General features: G+C 37.6%; 1 protein-coding gene across 8 annotated transcripts in view; it reads right to left on the bottom strand.

The window, feature by feature from the left end:
- Positions 1–21,836, bottom strand: part of DCLK2 (doublecortin like kinase 2) — an 84,547-nt gene that overhangs the window by 23,162 nt on the left and 39,549 nt on the right. For 4 of the 8 annotated variants that reach the window (XR_010429968.1, XM_064651766.1, XM_064651765.1 and 1 more), the window contains exons 3-8: positions 17,626–17,728; positions 15,750–15,851; positions 14,408–14,458; positions 10,674–10,768; positions 3,623–3,695; positions 2,556–2,664 (exon numbers count right to left, since the gene is read on the bottom strand). Coding sequence is in view for 6 of the 8 variants with exons in the window: in XM_064651766.1 (XP_064507836.1) it covers positions 2,556–2,664; positions 3,623–3,695; positions 10,674–10,768; positions 14,408–14,458; positions 15,750–15,851; positions 17,626–17,728 (533 nt within the window). In the remaining 2 variants the exon portion in view is untranslated. Of the gene's footprint in view, positions 1–2,555; positions 2,665–3,622; positions 3,696–6,383; positions 6,516–10,673; positions 10,769–14,407; positions 14,459–15,749; positions 15,852–17,625; positions 17,729–21,836 lie in introns of those variants that run through there. The other 4 variants (XR_010429969.1, XM_064651764.1, XM_064651767.1 and 1 more) reach the window with 3 other exon arrangements.

Here is a 21,836-nt window from a genome sequence, read left to right as displayed (position 1 = left end):
GAGCTTTAAACTAGACTTGATGGGGGAAGGAGATACCAACAGGATTGTAGCAGGTAAGCCAAGGGTTGGGATGACATCACCTAAGGATGGCAATGCCAGTGGGAACATTTGCACTGTTCTCAGGAGCGTGAAGAGCTCAGGAGTGTATCTGAAATACTTGCACACCAATACACGCAGTATGGGAAACAAACAGGATGAACTGGAAGTGTTGGTCAGATCTCAGAGCTACGATATCATTGCTGTTCCTGAGACCTGGTGGAATGAGTCCCACAACTGGAGTGCTGGGACGGAAGGCAGGACCCTGTTTAGGAGGGATAGGCAGGGCAGCAAGGTAGAGATATTGCACTATATATAAGGGAGAGGTTTCACTGCACAGCCCTTACAGTCAGTGATGTGGTTGAGAGCTTCTGGGTGCAATGGTAAACAAAGGACATGGTGTAGTGGTAATCTGCTACTGGATCACCCAGTTGGGATGTAAGCACTGTTGAGTTATTCTGTAGGTGAAGATGAGAAATTACTGTGGAGACCCTGTCATTATGGGAGATTTCAACTTCCCAAACATTAAGTGGGAATATCATACTGCTGTGAAAACAGGTCTTGGAAATTCTTGAGGTTTGTAGGAGATAATTTCTTGTCACAGGTATTCAGTGAGCCAACTAGGCAAGATGCCCTCCTAGACTTGCTATTTGTGAAGAGAGAAGGACTCATGGGGGATGTAATGGTAGGTGTCTGTCTTGGTGATAGTGATCATCAAATGGTTGAGTTTAAAATTTTTGGTGCAATGAGAGAAAAGGACAGCAGTGTTGCTACGCTGGATTTCAAGAAAGCAAACTAAGTTATTCAGAGTTCTTTATCAGAGTACCCTGTATCTTCTTTTGAGGATCAATTGCTGGTCAGTTTTTAAGAACCACCTTTCAGAAGCACAGGAGTAGGAAATTCCATTGTGTTCTAAGTCAAGCAAGCAGGGCAGAAGACCAGCTTGGCTGAACAAGGAATTCCTCGTGGTAGTCAAGAGGAAAAAGAAGTTGTACAATCTTTGGAAGCAAGGTCAGGCTCCACAGAAAGATTACAGAGCTGTGGGTCATATTTGCAGGGAGAAAACAAGAAAGGCCAAAGCACAATTAGAGCTGAAACTGGTCAGGCTTTTTGAAGTATGTCAATAGCAAAGGGAGATCTAAAGAAAACATACTTGTTGAAGATTGTCACCTGACTAACAGACATTAAGATAAAGCAAAGGCATGCAATGCTTTTTTGTTTGCCTCACCCTTTAGTAGTACTGATAGACATGGGGCTGCCTGGTCTCCTGAGTCAGAGGACCACGAGAGTGGGAGCGGTGACTTTCCATCTGCTGACACTGAAATTGTCAGGGACCAGCTGCATCAGCTGAGTGCTCACAAGTCCCTGGGGCCTGATGGGATTCATCCCAGAGAACTGAAGGACCTAGCAAATATCATGGCAGGACGTGGCTCAAAGATATACAAAAGGTCTTAAGAGTCTGGGGAGGTCCCTGCTGACTGGAAGCTTGCCAGTGTTATTCCAGTTTACAATACGGGCACAAGGGAAGACTCAGGGAACTACGGACCTGCTAGTACAACCTCACTTCTGGAATGAGATGTTTTCATTCATATGTACATTTCTTTCCTTTTAATAAAACCAGAAGATGAGGATCAAATAGCAGAAACCATTTCTGTAACTTTTATGCTTTTTACAGTCATTTGCTGAATTTTCCCAGTATTTGCAAACAAGTTGGGAATTCCTCATAATATTTAAGAAACTGACATAGCTCTCAGATTGATGAAGATAGCAGAAGGTGGTTCTAAAAAAATACACTGAGAAAGTGACAGTCAAATCATCTGTTATGTTTGCACTAGCAGCACAGTGTGACACAAAGCTTTCAGAGGAAGGGCAGTAGTACAGCACAGGTCTGTAAAGGTATCCTGTTTACCCCATGGGAAATCAGGCACAAGAATATTTCAGGGTTGGGTGTATTGAAGGGTCTATTTGCAAAGTCTCTGGCTACTCAGGGCAGTACCTCACAGAAGAAGGAAGCACAAGGGAGCTGGTAGCACAGGCTAATAGCCAACAACTGCACGCCTTTAAGAATGCTTTACCCACAGTATACTGAAAGCTGTGAAAAATCATGTAAGCAGCAGGCAGTAGGGACATTAGAGCAGCAGAAGTGCTGAGGCAGAAGGGGGGGCTCTCAAAGACTGTTTAGATGCCACATACTGTCACCCACAGCCATCTGTAGTGTGAGGGATTTCTTGAAGATCTGTGGGGTTTCCTTAAGAGTCACCATTTCAAGGTGATACCTCCTTTAGGTTTTGGGATAAAAAATGTTTCTCTGCTGTTCTCATACTCCTTTGCTAGAAGAATACATAAGAAGCTCTGCATATTTCATTATGCCTATTTCTCCTGAAGTGTATGCATATCTTTGCATATGGGTATGCTGCTCTTTGCTTTCATCTCCTTACATTTTTTCTAAGAAATTATGTTAATGCACAGGGCTTTATCCAGTAAAATAAACAGCAGTACTGAACAGTTTCCTTGCTCACCGTTCTACACACTCCTTTACGACAGCAAAATTGCCATCACCAATCACCTTCCCCACTTTGTACTTCTCAAGAATGGTAGATGACCCTGAGAACTTGTTTCCATTCACGCCTGTAAAAAAAAAAAAGGAAAAAGTCAATAATGCAAACTGAAGTGTCAGCAGGATGCAGTATATCCCCAATGGGTTCCACAGATAAAAAACAGTCACAAATGCAAACCAAAACTTAAAAGTAAGCTGTTTTCTTCACTGCTTATTCCCTCGGTTTTATCTCAAACGTAAGAAAGAACAAGATAAACCCAAAGTTGTTTGACCTTTTAACACACAAATCAATTCTTACTATGGTTTTGTATAGGCATATTCTAAAAGTAATTAATGCAATTAGAAGTTCTTAGTCTAAAATTTTCTGAGCTCGAATTACTTTTTTGAAGTACCTTTTTGCAAACTCAGTGTAAAAATGCAAATAAAATTCATCTGCAATGCATGTAAAAGACCCAAAAAGTTTTATCTGCTGATTTCCTTCAAGTTCCTATGGCTGCTGCTGAAACATGCAAGGTGCAAGGAATGCTGGTAGGCACTTATTTCAGTATTTTTAAAATAAAAAAAAATACTCTAAAATGAAATTTAAAAATAATTAAAAATAATTAACATTGCTTTAAAGAGATAAGGAATGAAAGGTTAAGTTTTCCTATGGTCAGTTGATAGGCCAGTGGTTCTACCTGAAGTACAATCAGCTCTTTTAAGGAGGGTTCCTCTTTCAGTCCAGCCCCAAACACATTTCTGGTGATAGTGCAGGTCAAAATCAAATTCCTAACAGTGACTATTGAAGAGCATGGTCCACTGATATGCTACCACTTGACAAAAAAATTTACAAAATTTGTTTCCTATCTTTACTGCCTTGATGTATAAAATGTAATAACAATTTTTCCAAGATAAGTTTGTTGACAAGGTATCAAATATCTCAGAACAGAAAAGGATTTGGAGTCATCAGGAACCACCTAAAAGTGCTAAACCAACTGGCACCTACAACATAATTTTTGCAAGGACTGTTAGCAGTTACTGGTGTCCTACCTTCAGGACTCTGGCAACGGAGTGATTCAGGTACCCCATTCACATTGGAAGAAGATCCACCATGTGGAGAGATCTATGGATATACACAAGAACTTTTTATTTCTGATGGTAATCACAAGAAAGAGCCATATAAGAAAGTAGCAAAGTTTGAAAAAAACCCACCCTAAAAACACCTATAACCAATCAGTTCCCTTTTTACTCCCATTGTATTTTTATTCTTGTTTCCTCCTCCTTATAAGAATACATCATCACTTACACCAATTTAAGATTCAGTCCCAATATTCCTATTTAGATAAGTAGTTGAACACATTTGACTAAAAAGCAAAGAAAATTCCTTCCAGCTGCACCTACTTCCAACTGTACACAACAGTCAGTTGTGTGGAGCCAACATTCCCTCCTCATTCTACACAAGATCATGAGGACAAACTCTGTACACGTTTATGAAAACGTCAGCTGAGGCAGCCACCTCAGACAACCATCAAGAGGTCAGTGCAGCAATCACATGCTTTCAGGCTACAGTCAAACACATCTCTTCAGAGATGGCACTGTCTGAGGTTTCCCTACCTGAACTCTATCCATATATGCTCCCTTTAGAGTAGCACTGTAACATGCTAGGAAGGTAATAAAGAAATGTTTGCGTGGCCCTACCAGTTTTCATTTAAAGAAGAGAATTTTGGCATAGGTGGCCAGGTACATCTATGATAATCAGATTTATTTACTAATCTATCGAGCTGTATTTTAGGTTACTATACATGTGAATCTATTCATCTATTCATCTATCATTACTATTCATCACATCTACAAGCACTTCAAGTTAGATGTGTGATACGCATCCAGACATAGATTCAGTTTTAGTAACTACGACACTGTAAAAAACAAATATCTAAATTATTTTGAAGCATGACGGCTGAAGAAAACTAATTTTCCTGCACTAAAAACTTAATTGGTACTTCATCTGAATCTTCACAAGTCTACTTATAGTCATCCTGTCATACTGCCCAGGGACAGACACAGCAATAAATTTTTATTTTAAAAAGGGGTGGAGGCATAGGAATGAATGCCATAAATAGTAAAATGTACTGGCTGTGTTCTGTGCACCACTTTCATAAGTTCTCCCATTACAGCTATATATGCTCCATAAAATTAAAATACATTTTCGATCATTCCCCCTCTTCTACGTAAAATTTCTTGCTGTTCTGTGAAGTTCCATATCTTGTTTTCTTCATGGGCTATTATAGTAGCTCAGCACTCACCACATAAAGGATTAAAATGCTTCTCTGCCTTAAGCTCAGTGTCTGTTGAAATGGCTTTGCATGACACCGGGAATGCAAATGCAGCATTTTCCGTTTTAGCTGACATTGTCTGGTTACACTGCTGAATATTTTAAATCATTAACACTATTGTCAGTGGAAGAACTGAACTGACAGATAGGGATATTGTCTAAAGGCTCATGAAATGCTAATGAATGCTTAAGTTTCTAATGGCAGCGGAGCTGCCAAATCAGCTAAAGGTACAGTAACTATAAGCTGTACAACTTAATTTTGCAGAGCCTCTAAAACAATGAAGTTTACTAGCATTTGGCACAGGAGTTGCATCAAACAGCAAGCAGTCAGCTACTACTCTGCTTCTTGATAATAACTTAAAACTAGGCTATGTTAATGCTGCTGCATTTCTGACTTATCTATTTATTTAACAAGGATAGGGAACAAGGACATTTGGGTTAAATGACAGTTGTGCAAAATCATGAGTCAGTTTTATAACCAGTCACATTTTCTTCAAGGATGAAGCAGAGCTAACAGAACAGATCACTCACTGCAAAGTATTAGTCATCAGCCTAAAATATTAGTAATCTATTTTGGGTATTCAGTGAGTGACAATACATGGGAATATCTAGCCCATATTTCCAACTTCCTTCAGTCTTGTAATCAGGGCAGAGCATGACAGGGCACATTCCTTCTTACTACAGTATTTACAAGAAAGCAAACACTAACAGGAAAAAAGCTAAAAGGAATAAAAAAAAAAAATATTGCTGCTGTTGTGGCTGAGGTGTTAGATCAGAATCTGAAATGGCAAGTTTAACCCTAGCTCTGCCACAACTCCACATGTGGTGGGATTTTATCTTTTGTCTCATGAGAGTGTGAGGAAGGATCAGATATAAACCCATATTCTTCTGAAGTGGAATGGTACCTTAGCTGGCAAATTTTTGCACTCTGGATTAAAGTATTATCCATGACACAAATGTTTGTGGAAACCTTTGGGTATTTTTTTCACATCAAAGGAAATACCTAACTCCTTGGCAGCTAAATGGGACGGTGGCTTCTAGAGCATCCATCTAAATGCTTCCTGTGTCTCTCCTTCTTTCATGTCTAGAGAGAAATTAAGGACTTTAGCCACCAGGTTGCCAGGCATACAGAGTTCCTGTATACCTTGTCCTGTACACATTCATGAAGTGCTGAAGAGACTGAACTGAAAGGTACACACATACACATATGTATGCAGACCCGCATCCCTGTGTCTGGAAAAATGCAGACAGAAACACGGGACACCGACACAAACATTATTATTGTAATACCCTCCAAGTTCATCTAGCCAAACTTAAAAAAAGTAAGTCTATTACTGCTAACCTTTCCTTGAGTTCTGAGCAAACATTGCTGTGGTAATCTTTCATCTGAAGGCTAAGAAAGGAATGTGAACTCTCATACCTTCAGAAAAACTCCTTGGTATTCTCCAAGCAGCTCTGTCTTTATGAAAACATTCAAACTGGTGATGAATCTAACTGTAGACTAAGAATATTTTAGTGGAACTGAATTAACTGTAGGAGTATTCTCTGAAATCTGGGGACACTTTGGTAGTGTCATTGTAATTCATCCTGACAGGCTGCAGGAAGAAAGGGCTAAAACATATTCCGAAAGGAAACAAAACATTTATATAATCAGTATTTCATTTGAGATGTTGGCAATATTTATTATTAAAATGATTAACAGTAACATAATCTGTATGACAGAAACTTTGTATTTTTTAAGCGATACTTAAACACTGTAGTAACCCAACTATACTGAGAAGCTACTTTTAAAAATACAATAGCCAATTAAAATGTAGTGATTATGCCTCCATTAATATGGTAGGGCATATAGATATACCATGCACTTTGTTGCACTATTCTGAAGAACCAGAGAAAGATTTACCCTTTTTCTAGAGATATTTTTGAGTGGCATCACATTATATAAAGCATGTAGCTAACTGATGAGAATGGTGAAGGGACTTGACAATGAGTGCAATACCTCAGTTTCCCTACCAGCACAAATTAGCCAACTCTTTTCCTCCACTGCACAGGCAAAAAAAGATGCTGAACTGTAAATATAACAAATGCACCACTTAAAGAGTCCCTCTATGAACTGCTATGGCACCTACGTCACTAGGCTGGATAATCGCATGTAAATATTCTTAACATGCAACTACCCACAAAGCACATGTGTACAAAATTGAGGAGATTAAAAACCTTGATGAAGACAGGCACTAATCCTTCAAATCACTTAAGCACATGTTTAACTTTAAGTACATTAACATCCTCATTGAAGTAAAAGGGACTACACAATAGCTGAAAGTTAAGCATACTTAAGTTATTTCTTGGATCAGGTTGTAATGCCCTTTCACTTCGGTCATTTGGCCAATCAATTGCAAAAATAATACTAAGACAAATTCAAACACAATGATACTTAAGGCAATTGGGATTCTAAGAAAGGCCTCAACTGTAAAGCTTCTTTATTTGTACAATTTTATTTTCTTTTTAAAAAAGATTACAAGACACTGTGGTATTTAATTTCAAGAGGGGACAATAAAGTACACCCAAGTAAGCGTAAGGAAGTTATGACACCACTTTCTAAAATATTAAATTTAATCTAGTCTCTGGATGATTTTTATGGTACAAATTGTGCATAGTAACAGATGCACTAGAAGAGTTAAGAGTGAAATTAACCCTAACAGCATTGCATTAAAATGCACACTTAGAACCAGAGAAAAACGTTAAACCTTTCAGTTGTCACTTGCCCACAGAACAGCACAAGGACTCCTCTCAGTCAGTTGTCACCTAATGCTCTATTACCATTATTTCTTAACCCATGAACTAGATTTTAACTCTACGGAAATTTAATAGAAGAACCAGAAACTCAGCACATTTTATCAAAGAAGAATATTTACAGAGTAGTCATTTACTTCATGCCCATACTTGTTAACTTTTATATCTAAATCTTCACCTTGAAGAAACCCTCTGCAAAGGCTGGATATCAAACTGGCTTACTGTATGTACTAAGCAATTAATAGCACAAGGGCACTCTGGTTGGAAGAGCTAAAAAGGACAGAAAGAAAGCCCTTTTCTTTAAAGATAAGCTGTTCACGAGGAATGTTTCCTGAGAGAAACTTTCTGTGCCTGAACAGAGTACTTCTTCTTATAAAGTGTTGTGAAGCAGAAGGAATCCTTGGGGACTGAAGAGACTTCAGTTTGAAGGAAAAATGGCATTCAGAGAATATGATGTAGGACTCCATGCCTGAGACTAAGAAAAATTGCTGCTGCAATCAGTATCTTTTGCAAGCTGACTGCCTTGATGTTTAGCACTATCACTTAAGCTCTACGTTGACTGTCAATCTACAAAAAGCTTAGCTAGGTTCTAATCTACAGTAAAATATTTTATTTAAAAAAATAAAAAGCTCTGGTTTTTCAAATAAAGCAGTTTTTAAAGTACAGTTCATGTGCAGCTGCTCTGATGCTCTGCTCTTTACAGGTAGAAACGTCAACCCTGATTCGTTCCCTTTTATCTGCTGCCTCAGGCTCCTATAAAACCATTAAGTGCTGCTGTTTCATCTTCTACAAAAACAAACATATGATTTCTACACAACAAACCACTCAAAATATTGCATTCCCAAAGCCAGAAAACTCTTAAATACAATTTATTCTGTCACTCCCTGCCATGGTATGTATATCTACATTTTCATTCAGCTGTAGTGATGGTGCCTTCTTTACACAACTGCAGGAAGCCGAACTGCTTGTCTTTGCAGCAATGCAGTCTTGGCAACAAGGAATTACTTAACAATAGGGAAAAAGCAGCAACCTCAAAATAATAAAATTGTTCCCTGCTTTCTCCGTTTTCCTCATCAGTCTAACCAAAACCAATTCTACAAAAAAAAAAAAAAAAGGGTTTCTTTAAAGAATCTGGTTTTTTATATTGATACTTCCCCAAAAGAGACACTCCTACTAGAACATAATCAAGAAACAAGTGTGACTGAACAGCACACTTGATCCTTTTGGAATTTACCCTGTGATTCACTAGATAACATTCCCTGTCTTTTAGTTTCAGGAGCACAGTTGGGATACTCCTACTGAACAGATGCATCCAAATGGAATAAACCAAGAGGTACTCACTACTTCAGTAACACATCAGGTCTGAGATGCTTAAGTTGGTTTTGCTGTTTTCTTTGGTCATATGGGGACGAATTATTTGACACGAAAACCCATTAGTATCCAGCATCAATTAAATTCCAAATTGAAAAAGTACAACAGCCTTCTTGAGTGAAACAGACAGTGAAGGGGAAAGAGGACATGTCCACTTTAGTGAGAATTGCTTGTTGTTATCAGAATTATCTCTCTCTTAATGGAGCTTTAATCGGCTAAAAGCAGACAGGACAGCAGTGGAAAAAACAAAGCAAATTATCTAGTTTCTAAACTTGTAATTTCATTAAAGACAGACAAAAGAGCATTTGTTAAATATAGTGCAGACTAAATGGGAGTCTAAGCCCGATGATTTTGGTGTTCTCTACTGTAAGATCTACTGCAGAGCTGTCCAGACAAACTTTTAAGACACACAGCTCTAATTCCCAGTGTCAGAACTATTACTGCTCTTGGAAATGCTTTACAGGAGAAAGCCTAAACTATGTTGCTTTGGATAAAGAGTAGCTATGGGATGGTACAGGACAACAACATAAAGACAGAGCTCAACAGTAAATTACCTCAATGAACCAAATAACTTCAAACATAATTAAACAAAGCAATAAAAATAAAAAATTAAACAAATAAATTAAAACAAATATTAAATAAATTAATTAAATAAAATCTTTTGTCAGAATTATCACAGAAGCCTGGCAGAAACCAGTGGCATTACTCCTTGCAAAACAAAGACTTGATAACAATTAGCATGTCAAAACCCAAATCTAAGTACTATTCAAATCACGTCCTTTAGGCAGTCTCTTAACTGCGAAAACAGTTTTCCACAGAATTATGCAGCCTCTTCACAGACAGGAGTTCACCAATAGGAGCTATTACTTGATGAGAATAATCAGTGCAAACCATCCAGGCTGCTTTAAGAAAGGCTGCAATTGATGATTCCATAAGAAAATTCTCCTTGAAAGGACAGCTGCACAAATGCAGCAAAAAAAAGATGCACAACTGTGCCTCAGGCTGTTCTTTTTATTTTACTGAGCGAAAGGCACAGAGCAGCCTCCAAGAACTGTAAATGTCACCAGTTTTTCAGTGGGAGAGGAAGGGAATTCTCTTAGTGCAACACAGAAAAATCTGCCAGACATGAGGCTGCTCCCAAAGGAACTCCTCAAATGCTTTCAGACAGGAGACTGCATTAAGGGGTGAAATTGTGTGCCACAGATGAAGAAGGGTGCTTCAGATGAAATTTGGGCAATGCTACAAGACTACAAGGCATTGAAAAGAGGATACTACATTTATATAGGCTGAAGGAATATAAATTACTTGGAGGATTTCTGCAGTCCATGGAACAATGGAAAATTTGGAGGGTAAACTGGCATATTCAAGCCACTACCACCCTCTGCCTTTCCTAAGCTGAGTGTTCAAACCCTGCTAACCAAACAGAATACAAAAATCTTACTTCAAATCTATTCTCCATTTCATACTAGCAAGAATTATACTAGCAAGGCTACCCTACAAAATTATAACTTTTTCCTTTTTCATTTTTTTTCTTCCCTTCAGCACCACTGAATACATTCAATGAATAATGGAATGTAGGGGTTTCTACAGTTCTTTTCTATTTACCTTGAGTCCACGAAAGCTGCCTGGGCTTGTTGGTGAAGAACTGGAGGACTTTGTAGATTTTGGGGTAGATAACTGACTGCTTGGGGTTCCATTAACTGGTGAAAGCAATAAAAGCAAACAAATGGAAGAACAGATTAATAAAATTCAGAAACTGTAACTTGATTTTAGACATAACATACTTCTCTTAACAACTTATCCCTCAAGTCTGCATACAAAGACCTCCTCAAAAAAGACTCCTCAGCATTTGGGAATAAATTACAGACTTGCATGCCACACAACTGCACCCCAAAAAATTCATGTGGATGGATGTGGGTTCAAAAAGACACACAAATATTGCATTTTAATTCCAGAGATTAGAAAGGCCTATTCTGTCCTTTGCCAGTGCAAGAGTTTTGGGTAAATAACAGCCACAGCCTTTAAAAATTACATAATTTATTGTGAAATCACACAATAAAATTTGTATAGAAAAAATGCTAAAGACATTTGACCCTCCTTCTATTCATTTTGGATCAACACTACTTTCTAGGTAGAATGTTTCATTTCTAGGTAGAATGTTTCACAGAACACAAGTTGTTTGTTTTTCTTCCAAGAAAAAAACCAAACAATTATGAACTGTTTGGATTATAAAGAACTTCAGCAGTAGTTCATAAAAAATATGGGTTTAGGGGGAAAAACTTCAACAAGGGAAAAGCTGTAGGTTATTTCTGAACTTCCAATAAGTACAAGTGTCTGTGAAAACATACACTCCCTCTCCCTTTGACTTAAAGAGTTCATTTATGTTAAGTCCAGTTTTCCAGACAGGCCTCATACAACATTTGTTATATCTCTGGTGACTTGAATATACCTTAAGTCGGTCCTTGTATTTTTCTGAAAAGAACAAACTGAAGAATTTCATTATGCAGACAGAATAGCACACTGTCCACCATACACAAATATGATGCAATGTTATATGATCAGACATTATTTCCTTTCTAACTGAACCTCATTTTTTGTGGGACAGAAAAATAATAGGCAGAAATTTAAGAGTTAGAAATGTTTCATAGCTGATTCACAGTGATGAATTATTTATTCATGAAGAAAAAACAACTCTGGTAAATAAAAACTTAGTTCAAATTAATTAACAGATAGACCTGCAAATATTCCGTCATAGGTTATGCATCACTTCTTAAACAGTGCTATTGGATTTATTTTACAAGTGTCTACTGACCTATTACATTAACATTCTCTGAGTGTTGAAGATGCCCTCCAAGGACTATTGTTATGACCTGGGCAGTCCATCTGCCAGTAGGCCAGGCTGACTGCATTGCAACTTCCATAAATCCCTCTTTTTCACAAAAATCTTTCTCTGGTGTACGACGTTAAGATATAACTAATTAGCATTTAGCTACAGAATAAGTCTATCTTGAAGTCTGGTAACTTGGATTTACATTCTCACTTCTGTTGCAGGACTAGTATTTTCTCCTAAAAATATTCAGTGTGTCTAGGATATTTTTGTCTTGACTTTAACAAGGATTGCCTGTAAGAACAACAGGAGAGTTACTTAAGTGGGTTTTTCTAAGAAGTTAAAAGTATTTAAGAGTATAGACACACTTCATCACTTTGTTTTGGATAATCTTTTTGAAAGCTGGCACATCAATACATCCTTGTTTTATAAAGAATTTGCAAGTACGACAATGAAAAGAGCTACTGAATCCTGTTTTCTGCATGACCAAAAATGAGATATTTCAGTAGAAGAGTTAGCTTCCAAATGACAAACTATTACTACAGGAGGAAAAGATTTTCATTTGTTCACAAATTCTTTTATATGGCTCACAGAAATGTCACTATTTCCGGAACATGACCATTAAGGTCTACACTACAAGGCATCCTTCTTTGTCTCTAAGTCACTTCCATCCTCTTAAACATTGACAGAACCACTAAACTGTACCAGTGAAACTGGCTGGTTAACGTAATGTTCTTTCCTCTCAAAACTGTCTAAGGGAGAACATCCCAGCCTACACTGACAGTACTGTAGCTCTTTACTAATATCTCAGCAATGCTTGGTGGACAAGGGTGGTGTTCTGAGCCAGGGGTGTGACTAGATGACATCCAGAGGTCCCTTCCAACTTTTGTCCTTTTATGACTCTACAACACATGGTTCATTCTGCTGAGGATGCTACTGAAAAGAGGCATCTGTAGATTCCTCTTTGCCAATGTCTTCTGAGATCTATGGTATGTGAGTTGGTACAAAACTGCAACCACAGAAAAAGCTGGAATTGGCCCTGTGTAGATGTAAAAGTTTTGCATTTGTAGGGAGTTAGCACTGCTTGTGTTGGTTTTGGCTGGAGTAGAGTTAATTTTCTTCACAGAGCTAGCACAGGGCTGTGTTTTTGCTGGAAAGTGCTGATAATACAGGGATGGTTTTGTTATTGCTGAGCACAGCATCAAGGCCTTTTCTGTTCCTCACATGGCCTGCCAGTGAGTAGGCTGGGGGTGCACAAGGTGTTTGGGAGGGACACAGGCAAGACAGCTGACCCTGACTGACCCAAGGAGTGCTGCAGACCATACGGCATCACACTCAGGAAAAAAACTAGGGGGAATTTTGGCAGAGAGGTTGCTACTTAGGAACTGGCTGGGCATCTGTCATTGGTCATTTGCATCACTTGTCTTTCTTGGGTTTAATTTCTCTCTCTTTGTTATTTTCCTTTGCATTACAATACTGTTGTTGTTACTATTATTGCAATTATTAAACTGTTCATAACTCATGAATTTTCTCACTTTCACCCTTCCAATTCACTTCCTTCATGCTGTTGCAGGGAGGAGTGAGCAAGTGCCTATGTGGTGCTCAGTTGCTGGCTGAAGTTAAACAGCTAAAACTGCTATTTCATAGAACAGCACCTTTTTTTTTTTCTTCCCACTCAAAAAACCACACGAGCAATCTATACAGGCACAAGAATTGTACAGGCAAAAACTTGTCTGATCCTATTGATTTGCTGATTATTTCACGTACATTTCAAACCTAATTTTTTCATCTATTCTCTTAAGCATAAATTCTTTTCAGGTTTCTTTCCACATGCATACCAGTTTGAACATACAGAAAAAAAATCTCTTCTGTCAGTCTTAAACAATTAGGCTACAGTTCTTTAGCATATTGGAATGTTTAAAACTGAAAAATTATTAACACCCTTTCAATTGTTAACTTCTAATAGGGTTCAAAGTCTTAAGTTATTTGCTAATCAAATTATATGTTACTTGTTTCACAGATACTTTCACTTTGAACTGAAGGTTCAGAGAGGTTTCTCAGTGTTTAAAAACTTAGGCTGAAACAATAAAAGAAAACAAAGAGAGATAAGAAAGTGCAGATAAAATGAAAACCTACGACATGGTTTTGCACTGCTTTTTTCAGTAACACTCACCCTGTCTTTTTTTGCTGGCTGAAATTTTCTCTTATAATAAGCTTTAAAATAGATATATAAATGTGTTGCTCCTCAGAACGCTCCTCTACCTGTAGTCAAATTATACCTCTAAAAATTTAACTTGGACACCATTAGCAGATGTCCAACAAGTAAAAAGCATTATTTTGCTCAAATAATCTACTTCAACAAAAAACCAACACCCATTATGTCTCTGCTTCATCGAATGCAAAATGTGTGTTTCAAGCTTGAAAATATTCACAAACACAGCAAAAAGAATACAGGTAAATGGAGAGGGAGGAGACACACTACTGATACACAGCCATAATAGTAATGGCTCACCTGGGGATTTTGCTGAAGAATGAGCACTGGAGTAGTGGCCACCCCTCTTTACTGTACTCATATATTTGACACAAAGGAAAAAGACATTAAGGAAAGAAGTTATTAAACAGCTCTGAACATGCATGAAAGGAAGAAGGGTAAATAAAGATAAGTAAAGACTACATGAAAAAGAAAGGCAAGTAAACAGAAGGATAAATATCAGACATTTGGATAAATTTTTCAAATTGACCAAACCAAGTGAGGTCCAAGTAGAACTAAGTAAGGAAATGGCAGCACTGATTTATAAATACTTTGCATAAAATTCATTGCTGATAGATATTCTACGTGATCTCATTGGAGGCAACAGAACTGCATGAAATGTAGATCAGTTGCAAAACTTGTCCTTTATGCTACATTTTTCTGTGATCCTTCTTTGAAGCTTTTCAGTTAAATACTCAACCTTTACAAACAGATTATAAATATTCTACTTTGAAAGAACCCAAAGACAGAAAATTACTTTAACCAGTGTCAACTAAGCAAAACAAATATTGATGTGGAAATGAGAATATGGAACATGTTACAGGTTTGAATACACACATGGGAGCTTACATGTACAGTTACATTCAAAAAAGAGCATTGTATATTTACATATTCAATGGTTTGATTTCAGGGCTACTTCTCCAGGTCTGAGAGAAAAAAAATTAAAGTTTTACTATATTTAGAAATTAAATGCAGAGGTTAAAAAAAAAAATTTAAAACCCCAAGTTTCTCCCTTTATTTATTGCACAACAGACTCAATGGTTGGAACATATGGTGTTCAGAACCTTTCTTGAAATTACAAGAAGAAGAAAAAAAATTCTCTGCTAACGGGCAATAACATTACAGTACATCTCCTAAATTTACTTTAAACATCAAAGTCCTGTATTTCCCGCAATATTTGCCTTATATAGAAAAAAATCTTTCCATTTCAAAACTTGAGGATATACTCTACTTCAATGAACACAAATTTAACCATATAACCACCCTGTAGTTAACAGTCTTCAAGAAAATCAAGTGCCATGCTGAAAACATATCCCAAGTGTACAATTAGCACAAATCATTTCAATGTGAATGAACTGAAATTATTTGTTCCTGCAATTAAAAAATAGAAACCATATTTCTTCCCAGAATTAAAAAAAAAATGCAAATTTTATTTTAGATTAGTATTAAATCTATGAGACAAACTGAAAGAACATTCTTTTCCCCTCAGGAAACAAGGCATGGCACTTGTATTTTAGACAGAGCCAACAGCTTTCTTCACCCTATTAAACAAACTCTAACTTTCATGTATTTCATGTGTTCAGCTTTTTCCTAGAAGTAGTACCTGAGGCAGGTGATTTGCTTCGACGTGAAGGTCCTGGACTTTTGGATGCAGTGTGCCTCATGCCAGATGATCGGGAATAAGAGGACTTCATAACACGACATTCTACAAAGCAAGCAGGTAAGAGTTTTGACAACAGCTCAGTGTTACAGCCTTCCTCCACACACCCCTGATGCTGTTTATTATCCAGAAAATGCCCTACTGAACTAAACAAATTTGTAAGAGCATCTCAGAACTCTAACCTACTTCGCATAAAAACATATTTGAGCTACTCAAATACTGTATGCAGTATTTTGCATATAACACTTCTTCATGTCTTGAAGCTGGTTTATTACTATAATTTAAATTTGTACATACACTGATGCCAAGGTTCTTCTGATAATTCAGTAAATTCTGCATGCTGTACTAGCAGTTTCATATAGGGCAACTGCACAGCCAGCACCGTTTCCCTTCTCTTGCAAGAAACTGATGTTGTGATCAATTTTTGAACAGGTGAAAAACGTCTATTGTTTCCAAAAGGCTGAAACAATAGATTACTGTCATTTACCATCAGCTATATATTATTAAATAAAAGACAACCTAAGTGGAAAAGGAATCAATAGGCATACATGCACTGACACTTTGGAAACATTTCATTCCTACAACTGGCATCGTTAGCAAATCATTCTGAATGGAATCATATAAATTTCCCTCCTAATTTTGTCCCCGTTATTCATCACTGCAATGTCAATGTCATCATCAAAAATACTGAAGTTGAGCTGTATGCCCTGCTAGTCATGTTCCTCTCTGTACCTAACCTGCTTTTCCAGAGTTATTAGAGGAAGCAGGGACCACCAAAGCTGAACAGACAAAGGGAGGAAAAACCCCTCCACCACTGGGTTCTCAGTGAGGAAAGGAGCCCAATTAGTCTGTGCACCTCCTAATGTGAAAAGTAATCTTATAGCCTTAAAATGTGCAAGAGAAATTGAGATCATGGCCAGACTGGGATTTGCACTGTGAGTTAATACAGAGAGGTGGTAGATGTCTCATTCTGGGAAACATTCAAGGTCAGGTTCCATGAGGTTTAGAACCATGTGAACTTTTTTTTGAAGATGTTGCTGCTCAGGGCTGGAGGAGTTGCAGTAGATGACTTTTAATGGTCCCTTCCAACTCAAACCATTCTATGATTCTATGAACATGGAGAAAAACCCCCAACATGTCTATGATTCGATAATCCAGGACAATTCTAAAACTGCCTGGTAGAGGCAGCTTTTCTTTTATTTTCCTTGAACTTTACATTATAAAGTTTCTCTTCACAGAAAAACAACTTTCATAAACAAGTTAAATTCATGATTTGTCCAAGGCAGACAGGACAGGCACAAAGTCCCAATTTGTCTCACCTCCTTCCCTACCCAACAACCCCTATAATCTCACAATATATAAAGGATCAGCACTTGGTCTACAGCAGACAAAACTGGAATATGTGAATTGTCTGGCAGGACAATTCAAGACCTGAAATGAGCAGGGTTACATATGTGACCTTTTAAAAATCTCACAAATATAAAAACATGGCAATTATCTTACAGTCACAGATGTCAAAAGTGAGCATTTTTAACAGATTTCAGATTCATTATATTGATGACTGAACCTTTCAAAATTCAATGCTACTTTCTATGTAACTTTAGAGACAGTGTCCGTTTTGCAGGAAAACAGATCAGGTTTGTTAGTGCATTTTAACAGGTTCACAGAATCCAGATGGCGGTTTGAAAAAACTTTTTTGATCCACAGGAAGATGACTTTCCATGTATAGTTTCCTAAATGACATAACTCTTGAGGATTGAACAGGGGAGCTGGGGGGGAGATTTTACTCTTTAAGTGGGCTTAGGAAGTACAGTCTTACCGCTGTGATCTAGCACGAAGTCATCCTGAGCATACCGGTACTTCTCAGGCCCACACGCAATGAAGACATCGTCATCTCCAAAGAAGTCTTGCAAGCACGTTACCTTGATAGCAAAATATATAAAGCAAAATGAACAAATGCAATACTTCAAATACTAAATCCTCAGTTGGCCAGCAACAATAAGTTTGTCTTTACCTTTTCGCAGTGATACCATAATGTTCTTTTGTAATCATACAAACACTTGAGTTCCCCAGTACTTCAGGTCTCTAGTAGTGCAGGAAACCTCAGGGCCAAGAATGTAAAACATGACTGCTCCCTACTGCCAAAAACACCTTCTCTTCTGTTTAACACCTGTATTTTTGCCAATAAACTACATAAGCACTGATGACTTTTGCCTTTAACTACATATGCAGGCTGATGACTTTGATAGGAACATCTGAAAATACTATTCAAATATCAAAGCTTCTTACATTAATTGCTTGTAGGAAAATCTGTTGAGTTAAAGAGATTGCATCTGGAATTTATTTATTTGTATGCTCTGTTTTAATGCCCTGTTAAAAAAAATAAAATAATTCCTCCTTTTATGAAAAGGTATTTCATATTCAAGAAAAAAAGAGAGTCCCTTCCATGGTCTTTGCAGTTGTCTGTCCTTAATTATCCCAGTAATGATGTTGCAATGTATTTCAAGAAGGATGGGGATATCAGAAAGAAAAATGTTTTTGACATTCTTTAAAAACACAAAATCAAAGACCTTGAAAAAACTTCAGCCCTCAAAAGTCAATAAAAATCCATTTGTGAAGGAGCAAGTGTTTGCTTTAAAAACAATGAAAACCAAAAAGCTACAAGAAATTGCACTGAATTCTAACTCCCTTGTAAGGAAAAAAGTGTTTGTAGATAGCGAGCTATTTTTTAAAATTCAAACAGATTAAAATTTTGCTATATTGTTTCCATATTCATTTTAACACTTCACACCCAAATGAAATCTGGAAGTAAAAGTCATGTAGAAGCTACGTAATTTAGAATTATTTGGTAAAACTACAAAATTAGAACGGTAAAACAAAAATCTGCTTTTAGAGAAACTAGCTTTTTCTCCTTCCCCAGGTACCTGTCAACAACACCATTTCCCTGTTTTACCCACTGTGATAATACTAAACATTGGCAGAGCTACGGGAAGGGGTCTCTACTGCCTGCAATATTCCAAGAAACACTCAGAATATCAATGACCCTCAGCTCTCTGCAAGACCAGCACAGGGCATTCCCCAGCAGCGCAGTTGTCATGGCAGCTAACCCAGGAGAACAGCCGGATACTCACCGCAGTGCCACATGCAGTATCCAGCATTTGTGTCACTGTGTTATGCAGCCAAAGGGCTCCAGCCATCGCCAAAATCCTTTTATTGCTATCTTACCGCTGCAATGACAATTTGCTCTCATCGAGGAGAGACATTTTCAGCTCTGCTTGAAACAGCCGCTTCTAGATAACCAAAGAGGCAGTGAAAACTGGATTCAAAAGGCCGTACAATTTAAGAGAAGTTTCGCTAACTTGGGATTTGTTCCTCTCTGCTTAATAACTCTCTCTACCAATAAGAGGACTCATCATCATTTCCACAGATTTCAGGAATCCAGCAATCAGCTCAAGCCCACCACTACAGGAAAAGCTGTGAGAAAGGTTCCACAACAGATGTTCTGTGAGGCGCAAGTTCACAGCCAAGGCCCCTAAAATTGGGTGCCACTTCCACAAGTTCTGCCTACCCACCACTGCTCTACTCATGCCCCCAGTGCCTTTGCAGTGTGTTTCGAGCAGGTTGGAATTAAATGTTGTGGTTTAGCAGTGCCTAAAATTAATTTTTCTGCTCTGATTGAAAGCCTTGCCCTCACCCCTTAGCCCATCCAGTCTAACATCCAAGCTGAAGAGTAAGGGAAGAGGAAATGACAGGTTTCATGTCAGACTCTGGGAAATACACAGGGATATAACTGCATGCAGTAGCATCCTTTTGTTGTCTGTAGAACAATTCTACAAAGGAAGGGTCAGATTCGTGCACAAAAGCTGTCAGGAGCACCCTTAGAAATGCACCAGAAAATCTGCTAAAAATGGAGATTGGGAATGAATAAAGAACTTTACGAAACATATTAATTCCCATAGGGGCTTTCTCACATGTCCATCTATATAGTTTCCCCAGGCAAGAATACACAGGAGTAATCATGAGTGCCAGTGATCAGACAAACTGCTGGAGGTAGAGCAATGACACCTCCAATCTTGGAGCTCAGGCTAATTCCAGCCTCTCATTCTGCTCACACACTGTTGTATCTGACCTGTGTGACTTCCACCTGTCAGTCACACACCATGGGAGACTTCAGCTTACTGCAAAAGACACTAAATACACTTATAACTGAAAGCCAGATAAGTGCAAGTATGAGAAAGATTTACACAGATGCTCTCTATATTCCAGCAGTGAATACTGGAAGTCCTCCTTCTCCCTACAAATAGTCCAAATTGGCTAACATAAAATACACAAGAAGAAAAAAATATTGAACAATTGCATGTAACAAGGAATAAAGATCTGCTAGAATTTACAAGTCCCAAACAACCACACATGATGAGGTGAGGGAAGCATTTTTAAAACCAAGCTCATGGAAATGTGTTTTCCTAAAAGGACTTTTTCTAGGCTTTTATCATAATAAAGTCAAAGGCACATCTCTCGAGGTGCAAACTGATGTTAAAATGAAGTTTTCATTTCCTATAGGATTAAAATTAATGTATACAGTGTAATTAATGATAACAGCTCACTTAGTATACAAGAAAATATTCAGAGAAAGCTGAAATTAATAACATGTTTGCATGTGTTTGTAAATGCTGCAAGTCCACCACAGTCTAACTAGCAAAACACACGATTCTGCTCCAAAGAATATCTGTACTTAGGTCATATAGGAGTGTTTTTGTAAATTTGATCAGAATTCAATCAGTTTAGAAATTTAAAATCAAAAAATTTTGAACATTTTTTCAAAGAATGTCAGTTATTCCACTAAGTTAGGGATCAAAACTTAGTTTTTCAAACTAGTGTACCACAATGCTGCTTCTTTTTTCACTAATCCTCTATACAGTCTCACCCACTCTTTGTTTTGTTGTGTTTAGCGCTAAAAGAACTGTTCTGTTCCTCAAAATCTTTCTTAAAATGCCTTTCAAAGGAAGATGGTATTAGCAAAGCTGCTTAGGAGTGTATCATAGCAAAACCAGTCAAATATGTACTCATTCATTCAAATAACAACTCTGTTGCTACTCGTCATGCTGTGAGCTTTCATGCATGAACCTGAAAACGTGAAAAGCTTTAGACACCTTGAGGAAGGTCAGCACCAAAATGAGATTTGATATTGAACACTGTTGGGAGCTTTTTTAAAATTAATCATCAAGTAATTTTTGAGATTCAGATCTGTCCACTTCCTAGTTTACATCCACAAAAGCTCTAGACAAGTACTTTCAATGCACGCTTTCCATCACTGCCTTTGCAGAAAAGCTCAATCAGAATGTCTCTCTCCTGCCTGTGGCTTTAATTACCACAGAAAATGCTCTTTTAAAAGAACAAAATGAATACGATTTGTTTGTCCACAGGAAAAAAATCTACCTTGAATCTGACTTCTTTTTTTATTTTTTACCAAAGGCATATGCAGAGCTGAACAATGAGGTTTTTTGGGAGGTTTATCATTATAGCCAACACTACAAAGGCTTCCACCAAAGAAGTTTCACACTTCCTTGAATTCTTTTTTTTCCCTCCACAAAGAGAACTGAAATATACTTTGAAACAGTGCTCTAGGAACACTTTAGAAAAATGTTATCTTGTTAACTTTAAATGTTTCAATTAACATGTTTAAAATGTGTTAAACCCTATTTACTTCTAAACACAACACCCATTCCCGTACAAACATTGCCCATGTCCTGCTGGTAATGCCACTGCCTTCCCCTTATTTAGAATGAAAAATGACTTAGTGCTGCTCCTCTGACAACTCAAGACTGCTCAGGTCATCTTGTTGTACTGCTTTTCTTCAAAATACGTCACCATACACAGCAGAGTGGATCACATTTGTGTAGGACTGAATTGGATTTTTATTCAGTCCTTTAAAGACACTTCTAATGGCCTAAAATCACAAGAAGGAATAAAACAGAATAAGGGAAAGTAAAAATGTTGTCTGAGAAGTTTCAGAATAAACATAACTTGAAA

The sequence above is a fragment of the Pseudopipra pipra genome, chromosome 4, assembly GCF_036250125.1.
Source record: "Pseudopipra pipra isolate bDixPip1 chromosome 4, bDixPip1.hap1, whole genome shotgun sequence".
Lineage (NCBI taxonomy): Eukaryota > Metazoa > Chordata > Aves > Passeriformes > Pipridae > Pseudopipra > Pseudopipra pipra.
The sequence above is the reverse complement of the archived record's forward strand: the minus strand, read 5'-3'. Positions and strand labels throughout refer to the sequence as shown.